Source organism: Guyanagaster necrorhizus, assembly GCF_019112545.1.
Source record: "Guyanagaster necrorhizus MCA 3950 unplaced genomic scaffold BT62scaffold_16, whole genome shotgun sequence".
Classification (NCBI taxonomy): domain Eukaryota; kingdom Fungi; phylum Basidiomycota; class Agaricomycetes; order Agaricales; family Physalacriaceae; genus Guyanagaster; species Guyanagaster necrorhizus.
Genome location: NW_025064895.1, coordinates 846,020 through 861,502, shown reverse-complemented (window position 1 = coordinate 861,502; position 15,483 = coordinate 846,020). Strand labels below are relative to the sequence as shown.

At 46.7% G+C, this 15,483-nt stretch overlaps 6 protein-coding genes across 6 annotated transcripts; 5 read left to right on the top strand and 1 right to left on the bottom strand.

Annotated features, from left to right (window-relative positions):
- Nucleotides 1-3,987: 3,987 nt before the first annotated feature.
- Nucleotides 3,988-6,027, top strand: BT62DRAFT_920845 (uncharacterized protein; the record flags this gene model as incomplete). The annotated part of the gene is made up of 9 exons (XM_043184255.1): nt 3,988-4,008; nt 4,063-4,182; nt 4,236-4,391; nt 4,447-4,767; nt 4,819-4,853; nt 4,908-5,087; nt 5,137-5,192; nt 5,245-5,306; nt 5,359-6,027. The coding sequence occupies 9 exons, from the start codon at nt 3,988-3,990 to the stop codon at nt 6,025-6,027; spliced, it is 1,620 nt and encodes a 539-aa protein (XP_043038601.1).
- A 59-nt stretch (nt 6,028-6,086) lies between these two features.
- BT62DRAFT_210025 (uncharacterized protein) lies at nt 6,087-6,675 on the bottom strand. The gene is made up of 3 exons (XM_043180065.1): nt 6,489-6,675; nt 6,340-6,436; nt 6,087-6,286 (listed from the first exon to the last, which is right to left on the bottom strand). The coding sequence occupies exons 1-3, from the start codon at nt 6,554-6,556 to the stop codon at nt 6,146-6,148; spliced, it is 306 nt and encodes a 101-aa protein (XP_043038600.1). The 5' UTR covers nt 6,557-6,675; the 3' UTR covers nt 6,087-6,145.
- Nucleotides 6,676-6,808: 133 nt separating this feature from the next.
- Nucleotides 6,809-8,606, top strand: BT62DRAFT_951443 (uncharacterized protein). The gene is made up of 3 exons (XM_043188185.1): nt 6,809-7,311; nt 7,369-7,848; nt 7,896-8,606. The coding sequence occupies exons 1-3, from the start codon at nt 6,847-6,849 to the stop codon at nt 8,442-8,444; spliced, it is 1,494 nt and encodes a 497-aa protein (XP_043038599.1). The 5' UTR covers nt 6,809-6,846; the 3' UTR covers nt 8,445-8,606.
- A 51-nt stretch (nt 8,607-8,657) lies between these two features.
- On the top strand, nt 8,658-9,865 carry BT62DRAFT_920843 (uncharacterized protein; the record flags this gene model as incomplete). Its single annotated transcript, XM_043184254.1, has 6 exons — nt 8,658-8,688; nt 8,803-8,871; nt 9,066-9,115; nt 9,266-9,334; nt 9,433-9,714; nt 9,758-9,865. 6 exons carry the CDS (start codon nt 8,658-8,660, stop codon nt 9,863-9,865), a joined length of 609 nt encoding a protein of 202 aa, XP_043038598.1.
- Nucleotides 9,866-11,378: 1,513 nt separating this feature from the next.
- On the top strand, nt 11,379-11,771 carry BT62DRAFT_209728 (uncharacterized protein). Its single transcript, XM_043180064.1, has 2 exons — nt 11,379-11,451; nt 11,502-11,771. The coding sequence occupies exon 2, from the start codon at nt 11,509-11,511 to the stop codon at nt 11,722-11,724; it is 216 nt and encodes a 71-aa protein (XP_043038597.1). The 5' UTR covers nt 11,379-11,451; nt 11,502-11,508; the 3' UTR covers nt 11,725-11,771.
- Nucleotides 11,772-13,408: 1,637 nt separating this feature from the next.
- On the top strand, nt 13,409-14,054 carry BT62DRAFT_1007479 (uncharacterized protein; the record flags this gene model as incomplete). Its single annotated transcript, XM_043177346.1, has 4 exons — nt 13,409-13,564; nt 13,614-13,700; nt 13,768-13,836; nt 13,866-14,054. The coding sequence occupies 4 exons, from the start codon at nt 13,409-13,411 to the stop codon at nt 14,052-14,054; spliced, it is 501 nt and encodes a 166-aa protein (XP_043038596.1).
- Between the last annotated feature and the right edge of the window lie 1,429 nt (nt 14,055-15,483).

The following is a 15,483-nucleotide window of genomic DNA, read 5'->3' as shown; positions in this document are numbered from 1 at the left end:
AATCCCAAGTCCTGCAGCGCTGCAGATTCGGAAAGGGAGAACAAAATTTCCCAGGATTCCAATCAATGCTGCACCACACCCATCTCAAAATACTTCCAGAAACCGAGACAACCATGATGCCTGGGCTTTCCTTGAATCCGATTCTGAATGACTTCACCATCTAGTCCAACATTCATCTTTACGGTCGTTTCACATATGTAGGTGTTCGGACGGCGATGAACGCAGAGGGGAGATACTGGATTGGAAGGGGAATACAAGAATGCTCTATCATGTAGTGAGTACGCGTATATATACTGAATACTGATGGTCCGAGTGTAACCTATCTACGAGGGAATAATAAGAGAAGACGAGAAGGCCAACGCTGCGGCCCGTGGTTGCACTCAGACTCAAAGGGACTCCTGAGTGAAACCAAATCTGTGGCTGTGCTTTCTGTGCCCCTTCAAACATAATGAGCCCATTGTCGTTTCAATTTCAGTTTCGGCGCGGGAAAACAAGGCCCTGATCGCTGTCAAAAATTGCCTCCGTGGATCTATTTTTGCATATACATGGACCCACAACGTGACTACACGTTTCAGCTCGAATTCGCTTCGTAATACTTGCCAGAGAATGCGACAAGTATTCGAAGAAAAGTGCTTGAGTCCGTAGAAATAAAGAATGTTCGCTGAACTCGGAGGTAAGCTGTCTCACCATATAAGCTACTTTCTGAAACTTCTTTCGGGCGTTACAGGAAGCAGTCGACGATTTCATTGGCAAACTGTGGCCCTGCAATGATGCCCTTCTCCCTTCCAGAAGGTATGGCTGTGTATGCACCACCGTTTCAATTTTAGAGGACTGCCACTGGATAGCTTCAGAAAGACTAGCTCCTATTCGCGTCGAGAGATGCCTCCGCGTCTATCTCTAGATGTATGTATATACCCGCACATGTCCCACAAAGCGACTTTACTAACTCACTAGGTCACAACGGATATTTGAAGGATATATCCACGCAACTCAGGTCCGCTAGGGTTAGAGATTCTGTTCTCCGAGTTCATGGGTGGGGTGTCTCACAATACGGGCCACTTCTCCTATACTCACCTCGATCACCCCCGTTCTTAGCGAATAAATACTCCCGCTATCCTTGAAATTTTCCCTACTAAACGTGATTAACAACACCAACACCCAATTGTTCCAGGCATAGGCCGTATTTCGTGTCATCAAGGTATGTTTCTCTCTAGAGGTTCTCGTCACACTCATGCTGATTGCATTCATAGAGCATCATCGCTCTGTTATTATTCTAAGCGTGTCAGTCAATGACACCTTCCATATCTCGATACTCAACGATGGTGGCTCCGTCCTCATCACAGGTATGCTTCACATCATCCAGCTCTATTTTGGTTGAAACGTTGTCAGAATGTGACAATGTCATTGCGGAACACACGAAAGCGGGCGCTAAGAGTAAGTCATTTTTCCATCATTGCCAGACCGTTTCACTCATGAATGATTTATAGAACGCTTCCCCACTGCGCCTAGCCACATGAAGAAGGAAATCAGGCGTGTCGCTCATACTGCCAAGGCTGAGATGAGGCCGCTCGTGCGACGGATGTCATCGTCATTCTAAACTGCCTCCCCTCCTGTCATCACTCCGTTCACCCCTTCGTCGCAGGCTTTCTTCCCTCGGAAGGCATCCGCTCAGTTGAAGCGTATCGGGACCATTGTCGAAGAGGCAGTAGCAACGTCCCAGGAGACCATCTTGGTTGCGTCGAAGAAGACGAAGATGTCTGTATCCATACCAAAGACGAAGACTACGAAGAAGATTGCGAAGGTTGGAAAGAAGGCCAAAGGGGTTCAAATCTTGACTACCTGAGTGTCTCCTGTACATTACACACTTATTTCACCAAATAATCGAGTCCTTACATATATTTCGCGCCGACGTTTGACCGTCGTAAGACCTCAAGGATTGATGCGCAACAGCGAATTTTCTTTTCCACTTCAACACGATTAGTGAGAACACAGGCAACTACATCCATTGAACGACTTATCTTCATACGGATCGTTGAGTCTGGTTTACGAGACTAGCGAAGGACCAAATGATCGGTCCGGGATGACGGAAATACCCGGTACCTCTTCCCTTCTCCCATTTACCATCAGACCTTTTGCGAAACCTTTTGCCTTTGTTAGATGTTAGTCATGCATGACATATTTGTCTCAATGCGACAGCCCCGTTTCTACTCCCTGCGGTACTTGGGTAGTGTTTGAGGTTGATTCCTGCAACTGACGATACTGTAGGGCACATTCTATGCCGGATATGCACGGTCTAATGCATTTCAAGCGTCTTGTGCCGCTTGCAGAGTAAAGTTTCCGATAGGTTAGTCCTTCAGTCTGTCAGTGATCTTAGGCTGCATTACAGTTTTCTTGCACCTCCCTGTCAATAACATGTCTGATATTTCATTTTCCAAAGCCCGGACATCTACCTCGTTCCCTCCGCCAGTTCATCTTCCCTAATAGCCACCACGTCCGATTTCTGAACACGTCCCCATATCCAGAGGTTGATAACCTGAAGCAGGAATTGAAGCCCGCGAAAGATCGTATCACACTGGATCGAAGGCGCCTCAAAGAACAGTCAAAAGTCCATTCGCTTGCTCTCTCTCAGCTCCACGACCGATTAGAGGCGGAGAAGAAACAAGACCAAAAAATTAGAGTCGCCTTTTCCGAAATGGTGTACCACAAAGACAAGCATATGAAGCACAATAGAGCTTTTGACGACACGCTGTGTGTTGTTACCTCTCATATTACATTGTTAGACCTGTGGTTTGAGTGAGCTTTAGGACCCTCGTTACTACTGATGTCAAAGGCTGTAGATCTGATGGCACTGGCAACCTAGACGATAATAACCACCTTGGTAGACGCTCCTCTTCACGCTCACGGATGTTCCGAAACCTGGCAAAAGTAGAAGAACATCAGAGATCGACTACGGCTGCTCCTAGCCTCGCCAATCGACTGGAACATAGACGAAATAACCATCCTGCAGAAGCCTAGCCAGAAGACCACCTGCGTACCGCCCACTTCGACTAGTGCGAAAAAATATTCTGGATCTATGTGCGTTTTCCCTTGTTGAGTCTCCTGAGGACCTGTCCTCCTCTCCTGTTGTAGTGAATAACTTGCGATCTAGCACCATCGATGTCACGGCTGACTTCGGATTGCGCCTTGTCAGTATCCAGTAATGTGCCTTTGTACAATGAAATTGCCTTGCAATTGGATATAGGGAACGTGTACCACGATATTTCGGCGTGCTTTCCGCACTCACCTTTAAACTTTGGCCCCGGCAGCTGCCGAAGGGATCAGAAGGACCTTGAACGATGACAACAGCACAACTTGCCTGTTAGTGGGTCAGTCTCCTGCGATCCATGTTGTCATTATGCATTGGTGATGACAAGCCTACAACCCGTGTCATAGTCAGGTTGATCATCGTGACGAAGACACGAATCTTCGTGGTCTTCGGCTTGTTAGTGATGACTGTAACTTGTAAGCCAAAACTTGGTGCTGACAAAGTACAAATCTATGATTGCTGACAGTCCCCGGAGAGTTATCGTCACCGATGAAGACATAAATTCTTTTGTCACCATCATGTCCCGTGAGAGTTCAAGTCTTTTCTAAGCCTCCTCCACTGGATTTGACAGTGCGAATTTAGATCTTGAATCTTAGATGTCGGATTTGCGAACAGAATCTCAAGCTGAGTACATACTGACACTTTTCCTTCAAAGTTTAATCAGGAACCTGATGTCGGCTTTGAGCGCCGACACTGATGAGTGCCTGACTTGCCGTTGGTCCCCGTCATTTGATAAGACCAAAGATAATCATTATCTGATAAGATGCATATGATAACGTGAGCTACTGTGTCCCGACAAGTCTGTCGGTACTTTTAGCTACCCATGCAGGACTACAAAAAAGAAGACCGCTCTACTCTCGGCTCTAACATACTCTCACATATTTTCTACAATCATCATAACCATGAACGCGTCTGTTCTCATTGTACGTGGCTATTCTTCCTGTACATTTGGATTTATCTTACCGTCACTTGCTTAGGTCGGTGCTGGACCCTCAGGTCTTTCCTTGGCTATTGCTTTGCGCCAGAATGGTGTCTCTGTTCGAATCATAGACAAAGCGTCCACATATCAGGTCGGCCAGAGGGGCGCTGGCATCCAGGTTCTAATTTCATCCAAGTTCATTGATAGTACCTCATCTAAGTCACAACGTAGTCCAGGACCCTTGAGCTATTCAAGATCCTTGGTGTTCTTCCTGATATTCTGAAGAAAGGTGGATTCTGTTCGCCAATGATCCATTATCTTCCGGGGGGTGAGACGAAGACCACTGAGGTGATAGCCTACATGGAGAACACCCCCGACCGACCTTATGTAGGTGACTTTTAAAAGAATCTCAACTCTGTTATTGATTCTCTGGGGCTTTCAGATCAACCCTATAATGGTAGGCCAAGACCTACAGGAAGATATTCTCCGCAAGCACTTGGCTAAGTATGGTATCACGGTCGAGTTGGGCACTGAGCTCGTGTCTTTTGAACAGCTCCCTGATGGAGTCGTCTCTCGCGTTGTAAGGACTCGTGATGGGCAACGGTTTGAAGAGTCCATTCAGAGTCAATGGATCATAGGTGCCGAGGGCTCACATAGCGTCGTCCGTAAAACGCTGGGCTTGACGTTCCTTGGAGAGACGCGGAAGGGAGATAATATGATCGTGGGTGATATTTATATTAAAGAGCGGTTGCTGGACAAAGACGTGCGTTTCATGTCAGATTTTTCCTTCGGAAATTGAGGTTCTTATTCGAAGCTATGGCATTTATGGGGCGAAGCAGCGACAAAGAGGTACGTATCTGCACGTTGAATTATCTGGCAACTCAATTCTGAGCCACTTCATAGTGTAACTGTCGTACATTTTGGGACCAGAGACGAGGACAAGTATACTTTGTTTTTTATGGGTTGTGATTTGGATGCCGCAAAAGCAACATCCAGCCGGGAGGAATTTATCAAGGCTTTTTATGGAATCAGTGGTCGCACCGATATCGAGTTTGGCGACCTCATCTGGGCCTCCACCTTCCAGTGAGTATTCTTCTGCTATTGTAAACATTAATTAACACTCCACCTTCAGGCCTAACGTTCGAATGGTGAACAGCTTCGGTTCCGGACGGGCTTTTGTTGCCGGAGGTAAGCTTTCTTTTCAACGTGAGTAAGTACTCTTATCTTAATTCGCGACAAGATTCCGCCCACGTTCACAGCCCTACTGGTGGTCAGGGACTCAACTCGGGTATCCAAGACGCTGTGAGTGAGGCAAATAGTTAATATACATGAAAGGTTCCTGACGTGGCCATAGATCAACTTGGCTTGGAAGCTCGCTCTGGTTCAGAAAAATTTGGCTCCTCAGAGCCTCCTGGACAGTTATTCCCAAGAACGCATCCCTATCATCGCAGCAATGCTTGATAAGACCTCTGAGCTCCATATGAAAACTTTTACCCCCGGAGGCACCCAAGCAGGTTGGGCCAGAGGCTACGAGCTTCGTCAATTCGGAATTAACTACCGCGGTAGTCCCATCATTGTCGACGAAACCCCGGTTCATGGCGAAGAGATCTTCGACCCGTATCGTTCAGGCAACGATGGTACTGTCCGGGGTGGTGACAGAGCCCCCGACGCACCTGGTCTCACTTTCGTTAAGGACCCCACACGCAAGACATCTCTTTTTGACATTTTTGGCTCATCGTACCACACAGTGCTCTTCTTCTCTGACGATAACATCGCAGTTGTGGAGGCTCTGAAGAGTTATCCCACCGGTGCTGTCAAGTCCGTAGTCATTCTTTCCCAGAACCCGACGGGCGTCATTTCCGCTGACTACGTATTGGCGGATGGTGATGGGTATGCGTATAAACATTATAATATGGCGGAGAAGGTCACCAAGGTCGTTATTGTTCGCCCTGATGGGATGGTTGGCGGGCTCGTACGGGGAATGGACGGGTTGAAGAAGTACTTTAGAAGGATCTTTGTGTGAATGATAGGGCTACACAATGGCCAACTCATGCATAGTCGTATCTGAATGATTTTTGTGTCTGACGGAAGGGAGGGAGTGGAAGAGAATATTGTGATTCGGACGCAAGAATCCTGGGTGTTTAGCTCCAGCCGAAACCATCCTCGGAGTCATTAAGAATCAGGAGGCGACTACCGCAGCGAGATTCCGGGGTGCCAAAAGGACTACGCTGGTAACCCTCCACTCCTCCCTCGAGCAAGGCTGCACCAGTAGTACTAGAGAACTTGGGGTCCTAAGTCAGCACAGTATCGAGTGTGAACATGAGAACATACCTGCATTTGAGGCCCGAGGTCTTGAAATCCAACGAACTCTGCGCAGAGAATAAAATTTTCGCTGTCGTCCATAATGGTCTGTACTAGAAAAGTTGTTCCTCCTGAAGCCGATGTAAAAGATCTTATCAAAATTATTGACTGCTGAATACTGGCCCGCCTTGGGATCCAAAAGCTGTATCGAGGACTTCGTGTGGTGCTTGTTGTCGACGTTTGGTGGTCATGAAACCGACAAGTGAACAAGTCAGAAGTAAACTGAAGAAATAGCGTTTGCTTTGAGGCACGACGTGGAGTCGTATGCAGCGAGTTCGTTCAGAGTCACTGTCCAGTCATTACTACATTTTTAGATGTGTGTCAAATTAGCCATAGCGCTGACGATGGTGGTATAAACAGAAAAGCGTAAGTGCAGGCTCGCCGGTCCGGCCGAGGTGGTCATCGTCGTGGTCGTCGTGGGAAATCATTCATGTTGCTGCGCAATGCGCTCATTGCCCTTCACTTTGTTTGTTGCCGCAAAATGGCTTTTCGCGCCATACGGCGAACAGCATTCATGCTCCTTGTAATGCTGTCCGTAACACTTTACATCACCTTTCACGATTTTCTCATTCCCAACCAGACCAAGTTACCTCCAAAATATGTGTACACTGCAGGCCAGGAATCTCACAATCTCGCCGAATATTTCCAGCTGTCTATTTATAATGGCACCACATCAAGACCGAGCGCATATTGGGCCCCATTCAGCTTGAGCAATTGCACTTTCGGTCTGCCTCCTTACTATGCACCATGTGTAGCGCAAAGACTGCCGAAACAAGTATTATATGCGGAGGAATTGTTGTATCCGGCATTCGAGATACGACAACCCTATTTCGCGACGTCGGAACATCGCGCACAGTGGCGGAAGGCTGCGATGAGCATTAAAGAACGTGGGGTACTACAAGCCAATGATTGGCTAGTGTACAAAGGACAGTCTGGGCAGAATTTTGTGCGTGTTGCAATTTTCTTTCTTTTATGAACAGTCTTTTGAGCACGATGCAAATAGGTCTTTGAAAATGTCACATATCTATCTCCAAAATCGTACGACCGCTGGTCTGACGATGCATGTATGGCCAAACTAGGCTCGTCCGAAGGCATCCAACCGTTTGATGCGAGTGAAGTCCTGGCTCGACCTAAACCTCCGAGTATCTACGGTACCGCTCTGGTTGCACTATCACCCGAATCCTTCGCATTCCAGCATCATCTTGATCATATAACGCATATCATCGCACAAGGTTCTCATCTCACCTACGGTCCCGAGACCCCATATGTTATCACCGGTCGACAGGGAAACGGTTTCGTCAAGCAGCTCTGGAAAGGACTTGGCTTTGATGATGAACACGTCCTGTATCGAGCCAGAAAGGACATCCTCGCCAACAGAATGATCTTTTCGTGTCGAACCGTGTTGGTTCATCCATGGCTGTCATTGAAAACGTTAGAGGCATTTGGAATAGATTATATGAAGCCCTCTCCTACAAGGAACAAGGTGCGTGATTTTATCGGTCCTTGAATTCGGTCTCATCTTTAAAGCAGATCTTGTATATGTCGCGATCTGAACGTGGTATCCACATGCGGAACAGAGGACGCAGAGTCCTCAATGAGCCGGAACTTCTCAGTGCCATCGAAGCCTATCTCGCAGAACGAGGGAAAGACGAAGAAGTCGTCATCTTTTCAGAGGGCATGCTCGATAACGTTCCAAAGTTCTTTAAATGGTGCAACGAGAACGTCATGGCAGTAATTGGTCCTCATGGTGGAGCGATGTACCACCACCGCTGGGCTGCGAGAGGAACGGTGGTAATTGAGATGATGCCTACCAGTTACACGTCGATGACCATATATGAAGAAGCTTCGGTGCTCTCTCAGACATACGCTGTGCTGGTAGTCGAGCCCAGCAGCCAGGGAGGCACGAACATGATCATTAATCCAGTACATGTCGTTTCACTTCTACAACGACATCTGGGAGTACCGATGCGGACGCTACGCCGTGTATTTGAAGAAGACCCAGATGGTGATGAGTCTCATCTAGCCGAAGATCCGCTGAGGATAAGTTACCAATGGGGTGGCAAGGAACTTGGCCTATAGTATTCAGGTGGTGAAGCCGTGCCCATATATGTTGAAGCTGGCTTTGCTTGTGTATCAATATTTCATACTTACAGCAGTTGTAATCAGCACCTAGTCTCGATGGCTCTCGGACTGTACTAGGTACATATTGTACTATAAACATTATCTATACAGACTTTTACTACAGTACCGCGGATTTGAGCCGGTCACCCTGAGCATCGGCTGCAACTCACGATGGCTTCGACTGGAACGACCGATCCAAGAGGTACATTAAGTTTCGCAAATCGAAGTCTTGTTATGCTCCGATGGCTCAATGTTCAATTTTCAGGTCCTTGATGCCATTCAAACTGTTATAGAAAGAAATGACGAACCTCAACAGAACAAAGATCCCTGCTAGCTTGGCCTTTTCTCGCCGTTATCAATGTCCGTGAAGCAAGGGAAATGATTTGTAAGTATGCTTCGTGTGGTCGTATCGTCCATCTTCAGACTGATGGACCCCAACTGTGTGCAGATGTCCATTGTTGCTGTGGCGGTGCATGCAATAGCTTGAAAAGAAAGAAACAAAGATGTGCTGGCACTTCTGGGATGTATATGACAGTTCTTTGTCTGACGCCACTATTAGAGTGTAATGAAATCCAGCAGCGAGATTCCTTCAGCCTCTCGTATCTCTACTCCACCAGTATGAGTCCCCAGTGTGTTATATGCCTCTCCGATTTTACGAATCCCGTCTCTATTCCATGTGGTCAGTATTTCACCAGTCACTCCACCATCTTAATGTGATTAACGATGCAGTCTCTCAATACACCTCTTTTGCTCCGACTGTCTAAACAAGTTTATTGCAGGGAGGGGAAATAGCGCCGGTGATGGATTCAAGGCTACATGTCCATTTTTCCGAGCGAAATTTCCCATTGGTTCGTCTTTTTTTTTATTCCTTTTCCACGGTGATGTTAATTTGACCTGCAGCCATCCCAAATCTCGCCACTGCTCATCGCTAAACACTGATTTGTAGCTTCGATACTTGCCGGAGAAGTTCCACCCGTTCGTTGTCGATCCCATTAGGAACGTGTTCATAACTACGGACGACTCTGAGAAGCTGGAGCTTATCAATCGCATCAAAAACTTGGAGAGGAATGCAAATCTCGAGTCCGATCACAAGCAATTACAAGGAAAATGCGCTGAGGTGGAGAGATTGAAGCAAATCTGCTCGGACGAAAATCGGCAACTTTCCGCTGATTGTACGCTTACGAAGGCGCAAGCCTCTATCTATGACTTAAGAGTAAAGGTGCGAGAGGTATGTCCCTTGCTGTTGAAAGATCATCTATAACTGATGTAAGACCAGAAAAAAGCTTGACAAGGCGAAAGCGTCGTTGGGCATAGCCATGGAGGTTCTGGAGAGAGATATCCAGTGGGTCGCCAGAGATGCCCCTTGGTCCCGAACGTAAGAGATCGTGCCAAGCGCATCCGAGATGGCTGCTCTATTGCAAGATTGCAATCTGGGTGAGACTGAAGCTGGTCTGTTTTCCACGCCGCCTTCATTGGTTTCTGCCCCAAATTCATCTACTGTGCTTGCTGTCACAAGAAATACTTCTAGCCTCGGTCCTATGACTTGTCTTCTCAAGTCTTGAAGCTGTTCTGCTCTGCGTTTGAGGTGCTGTCCACATTTTATAACTAGTTGTCCAACAGACGGTCCTTCCTGCATACATACATAGTCACAAAAGCCAGTGTCCGTTATACGCGCTGCGTTTAGGCAATGAACGCGTTTTCAAACTGCTCAGGTTAGATGTGGGTACAGGCTCCCCAGTGCACTAATGCCTCGGCCATCTCAGGAATTCAGTCTGCACTGTTTGTGGTGAGTGCCAGGCGGCCCGTACTCGTGTAATGCCACTTATGATATCGTTTCTTAGGGCGTTCAGAGTCCAGTCATTGCTAGATTTCGGGAAACGCGTCACCGTTCACGTTATCAGCCGAATTCGCAATAAGGTGGCATCCGTGACGATGATGTAGTATACGCGCGACGCGTCAATCATTTGTGGTCCGTACCCTTCCAAGTTTCCACCGTGTTTACTCAGTGTGCCATATTGTCTCTGCGGTTATGCCGACCAGCCTCGATACCCTGCGGTCAGTATCAGCAAGCTGCAGATACGAAATATTGCTGAATACTTGTCTTTAGGACATGTTTACTGCCTGAAATGTGTATCCGACCATATCTTGTCGAGTAACCCCAACGGATTCACTGCTTCGTGTCCTACTTGCCCGACTGAGTTTCCAATTGGTGAGACTTTCTCTCTTGCTTTCTGTTTTCCCGTTGCTTGTTCAATCATTAGTCCTACCAGAGGTGCGCTACTTACTCTCGTCTGCCATTGTCCTCTTTTCTTATTTCCCTCTTCTAGCTCGAATCCCTCCCCAAGTAATTCCGTTGTTACATCATTCCAAGCATCCGACGCGTCTTCATCGAGCCAGAATCGTTCAAACAACGACTTGATGCGCTGAAGGCACATAACGCCGCCCTCGAGCGAGACAACGGTATTCTCATGGCCGCGCGTATGAAGGAGAAGGATGACCTGCAGAAAATGAGGCAGTTGGAGGAAAAAGACATGTATGTGTGTGATGATATCATGCGTGTGTGGATTTCGTTGCCTTCCTCAAAGCGCAGGCGGCCTGACAACAGCTCTTCATCACAACCCTTATCTTTGTCCAATGCTGTTCTAGAATGCTGGCTGAAAAACTACTGTCTATCGCGACGTCCAGACACCTTACGCTGTAACTCGAATCCATTCACTTTTTTCAAACTACCCTTTGACTCACGATAAGAAGCTCTATGGACATTATTCGGACTGCTGCAAATATATCTCAGCTTTTACTTCCTGGTTTTCCATGTAATTTTAGATGCTATAACAATGCGAATACAAGCTCAAACAGAAATCAAAGAATCCAATACCCAACGAGTGTACCCACCAAAAGCGTCGTACAAGGCGAGACCTGCAACAGACCCTGCCGACAGCATCAATCCAAATCTACAGCAGCATGAGTATGATTTCAGCTTTAGGGCCGGGAAACTCACATAAATCCATTCGCTAGCCACCACATGCGTGACCTATTATGCTTTTGCAGCTGCCATGAAGCGAATCCTGCGCCCTTACGCGGGGTACGAACCAGCCATGGCACGGAGCGATCCCCGTCTTTCTGTTGCATATATCTTGGTAGCATTCGCAGCCGTTGGTTCTCCTGCTCCAAAGTCGCGATGCGCTCTTCCAGCCTCTTCACCTTGCCCTCAAAGTTGACCCGTAGTCCACTCACGTAGAGCCTCCGGAGCGGGTAGCCAAAGTATTCACGAGAGTCACGGGAGAGCTAGATGTTTGGTGAGTTTTAAGCTTATTGACAAGGGCCAGGGAACGGACAGGGTTGTCAGTGATAGAGAACGATTTGCGACAGGTTGGACACGGTGCTGTGATGGATCCTTCGTTCTGCTGGAAGCTAGTGGCTTCTGCGATGCATTTCGAGCAGTAGACATGGCCTGCCACCGATAGTCAGAGTCAGAATAAGAATCATTCTGGGAGAAGCAGCGTACCACAGGGCGTGCAAACGGGGTCGATAAAATCGGAGAGGCAGATGCTGCATACGCAGGAGGTGGACATGGCGGTAAATTATGAGGGGGAGGCGTTGGGCGACATTTTAAAGGTGTGCATTGTTCAAATAAACACCATTGTCATTTGATTTGTTTTCCTTTTCGACGGCCATAGCGTGTGAATTTGAGACCTTTTTCCAGTGGCATCTTGAGTGTAAATTGCTGGCATTTTGGGGCTCGGTTGGAATCCAGATGGAACATAATGGTAGTAAGGCAAGAGTCTTCGGACCCGAACCCGACTCGATTTTGCCCTCGTCCGTCTCTTTGTATTCGCTGCTTTCCTTCCATCTACTATCAAATTTCATCATTACGTAAGCCAGTCATAGTCGATTTAGTTATCTCCATGGGCTTGCTTCGCCTCCACCTCGATTGAAAATACCTCATTGAGATTTACCTCTAGTCCCTTCTCTAATGGTACGCGAATTTTCCTCATTTACAAGATCAGTAAGAATGATGTGAGACGGTACACTATTGGCAGACGATCCCAGTTATAAAATCTGCAGTCCTTGACCAAATTGACCGTCAATTAACAAAATTTTCTGGATTGCTAGTCTCGTAAACTTGACTTAACGTACCGCATGAAGAAATACCGTTCGATGGATGTAGACTAGATTGCCTCTAGCAGATAACAGCTCGAGAGCCATCGATTTTCGTTTACCTCGATGAACTCGGAAGTACCGAATTATTTTTTTTTTTTTGACTCGGGTCATGCTGAGCTTCACTTTAGTAAACTTCAGAGGGACGGAACCTCTTGAAAAAACCGCCCTGATATCCGAGTATCAAGAGACGGCACAAAGCGGCGTCCACGTCTCAGTCATCAGCCCGTGAATTGGCTTCTAATCAGCTGCGAATTAGCTGGGTGGTTGGGTGTGAAGTCTCCGTGCACTTCATTGTCTATGATTAAGAGCCCGGATGAGTCAAGGATGGAACGATAACCTTCGACACCAGGATTTGCTTTTCAGCCGTACCGAATATACAGGTCGAGTTGTATTTAAGTTATATCTAATTTGCACTGATTCGCACCAGTAAAATGACTCTGTCTGATCCCTCCGCTAATAAGCTGCAGAGTAGCGTTGATTAGCCCGCGCAAATCTAACTTGGCTGATCGGCGCCACGCTATGTCATCTGTGTCACTCAAAACTCCAGTTTCCAGCATGCACCTAAATTACCACTTGGAAACTTCTTTGCTTTTTCCTGCAGTGCGGAGTTCCAGGGCAGTGTTATCGTTTCGTTTCATTGATAGTTAGCCCCTATTTCTGTCTTACATTTGCCTCTCTTTGCCTTTTTTTCTCTTGGGGGTCACCATATAGACCCACAACACAACTTCTTGTTGTCGATTGACCTCAAAAGTGTGCCGAGAATGCAAACGACTGGACGAACATATCTGTCGGCTCGCGGACAATGCAAGGAAACTTCAGCCATGAATCTCCCTCTCATCAAGCAATTTATCCAAACTACCGGTTATCTCTTTGACATCGCGACTTCAATGTTACTATCCGTCTTGGAGTTCGTAAAGGTAATTGCTTTGCGTGTGTGGCCACCACTTCATCTGACTTATGTTATAGGACGTCTTCGCTCTTGTTACATTCCGCGCGTCGTCTACTGCCGAGCCAGAATATCCCCACATTGCCGTTATGGTCAAGGTGGAAACCGTGACCACTTAATATTCGACGATTGAGTCATCGTTTTCTATGTCAACCGACTCTACTTTGATCGCAGTATCATCAGAATGCTACAATGGCCCGCGAGCAGCTACGCGAGCCGTTAAGCTACTACTTCGTCGCCGTCGTTTCCTTATAACTCATTGTCACATTTAGAGTCTTCTAAATTACACGGGCGTGAAGGAGATTATCGCAATCGCTCAGACCACAAACGCCATCAAGGACGCTATTCGCTCTGCGCATGGATCATTATCCTATCAACTAGGTTCCTCATCTATACAGCACCATCATCCTGGGTCCTTCCTTGCCTATGTCTATTCAAGGGGTGAGGACAGCCCAGTTTAGCCTCGTCCGCGCCTAAGACGAACGCGTCTTTCTTCACCTGCGAGACGCCCATGAACTGGAGGCAGTCACTATGGTTCATCGTAATGGTTCTTGTGATCGTTCTAATCCCCCCATCGCGCCTCATACATAATTTCTACGCTTGTTTACTCTTGTCAATATGTTCTTGTCCTTGCAGTTGAATATCTTTGTCATACAGTAAAGTTGAAAGTGTGATAGCATAAATTATCTTCTGCCGGTGATTCGCCTTCCTTTTTGGCCTGTTCCTCACAGAAAATACTTGACACATCCTTTTGTTTTTCACCACCAACAACTTCTTGCACGCCACGTCTTTTTTATTTTGTGAGATATCCCGAGTGTGTGCAATCTCAGTGTCTCAACACCCTGTGATATGTCCATGCATTGATGATAAACATAGCAAAATTGACCATACTCGTCTCACTCTTGATGAAATATTGTGTGCAAGTCTTCTTTAAGATTAGCATTATCATAAGCTAATACAGAATGAACAGACTCCCAGTGCTATGAGTAACCTGAGTCCATTCAGTGCTGCTCATTCACTAATACTTAAGACAGGGAGCAGTACAACTGAGTCCATCAGATTCAGATTCAGTTTACTGATGTTCCTGAATTTATTCTACCAGATATCTGTTATTTTTCCTTTATTACTACAAGATGAGAACAGGCCAACAAACAGCATTCTGTCAGGGTTCAGGACCAAAGATTCCAGATCAGCTGGTTGGCAACTGACCCTAAAGTCACCAAGTCACCACAAATGCTGATTTCCTATGACAATATATACCAACATTGCAGCTCTCTTTCTTTCCATGTGTCTTACTCTCAAATAACAAATTCATCTTGTCCTGTACTCTCATGGTGCCATTGTTCTAAGTTCCACTGCCATTGTAGAAATCAAGTTTTCATTCACTTTCCTACACATAGCCAACTTGTGATAGCCAGCATAAGTGCTGCATGCTGGCAGTGATAATGTCCATGCTGATCTTGCTTTCAGCTTTGAAAGGTATACATTGAAGCTCTGGTGAAAAAATTGTCTGTGCTGCATATCTATGTTGAAGACTTCAATGCATGTGATACTTTTTGTGAAAGCTTAAGGTGGAAGGCTATCAGAGTTTGACTGAAGAGCTTGTGGTTGACATGTACAATGATGGCAGCTGACTGCAGAGTTGTTCTCATTGGGACTCATGAACTGGCTGCTTAGGACTGGATGGGATGCATCCATTTGAAAGTTGGATATTGAAGATGCATAACTGTCTTATTTACTATGATCAGAACATCACCAAGAGACCATCAGATCTAGGTCACTCTGATGCCCCAGAGGGCTTGAATGGCATGGCACAGAGGTCCATGACCAGGAGAAAGTTCTGAGTTTCCAAAATAAAGACTCAGCAAGCTTTATAGCTGTCTCATGTTG

Excerpts from the sequence above, each read along its gene's own strand:
- BT62DRAFT_210025 (XM_043180065.1), bottom strand. The coding sequence starts at position 6,556 with ATGACCACCAAACGTCGACAACAAGCACCACACGAAGTCCTCGATACA. Across the intron at positions 6,437-6,488 it reads GCTTTTGGATCCCAAGGCGG|GAGGAACAACTTTTCTAGTA; the intron begins GCCAGTATTCAG and ends CATCGGCTTCAG. Across the intron at positions 6,287-6,339 it reads CAAGACCTCGGGCCTCAAAT|TTCTCTAGTACTACTGGTGC; the intron begins GCAGGTATGTTC and ends TAGGACCCCAAG.
- BT62DRAFT_951443 (XM_043188185.1), top strand. The coding sequence starts at position 6,847 with ATGGCTTTTCGCGCCATACGGCGAACAGCATTCATGCTCCTTGTAATG. Across the intron at positions 7,312-7,368 it reads GACAGTCTGGGCAGAATTTT|GTCTTTGAAAATGTCACATA; the intron begins GTGCGTGTTGCA and ends CGATGCAAATAG. Across the intron at positions 7,849-7,895 it reads CCTCTCCTACAAGGAACAAG|ATCTTGTATATGTCGCGATC; the intron begins GTGCGTGATTTT and ends TCTTTAAAGCAG.
- BT62DRAFT_209728 (XM_043180064.1), top strand. The coding sequence starts at position 11,509 with ATGCGTGACCTATTATGCTTTTGCAGCTGCCATGAAGCGAATCCTGCG.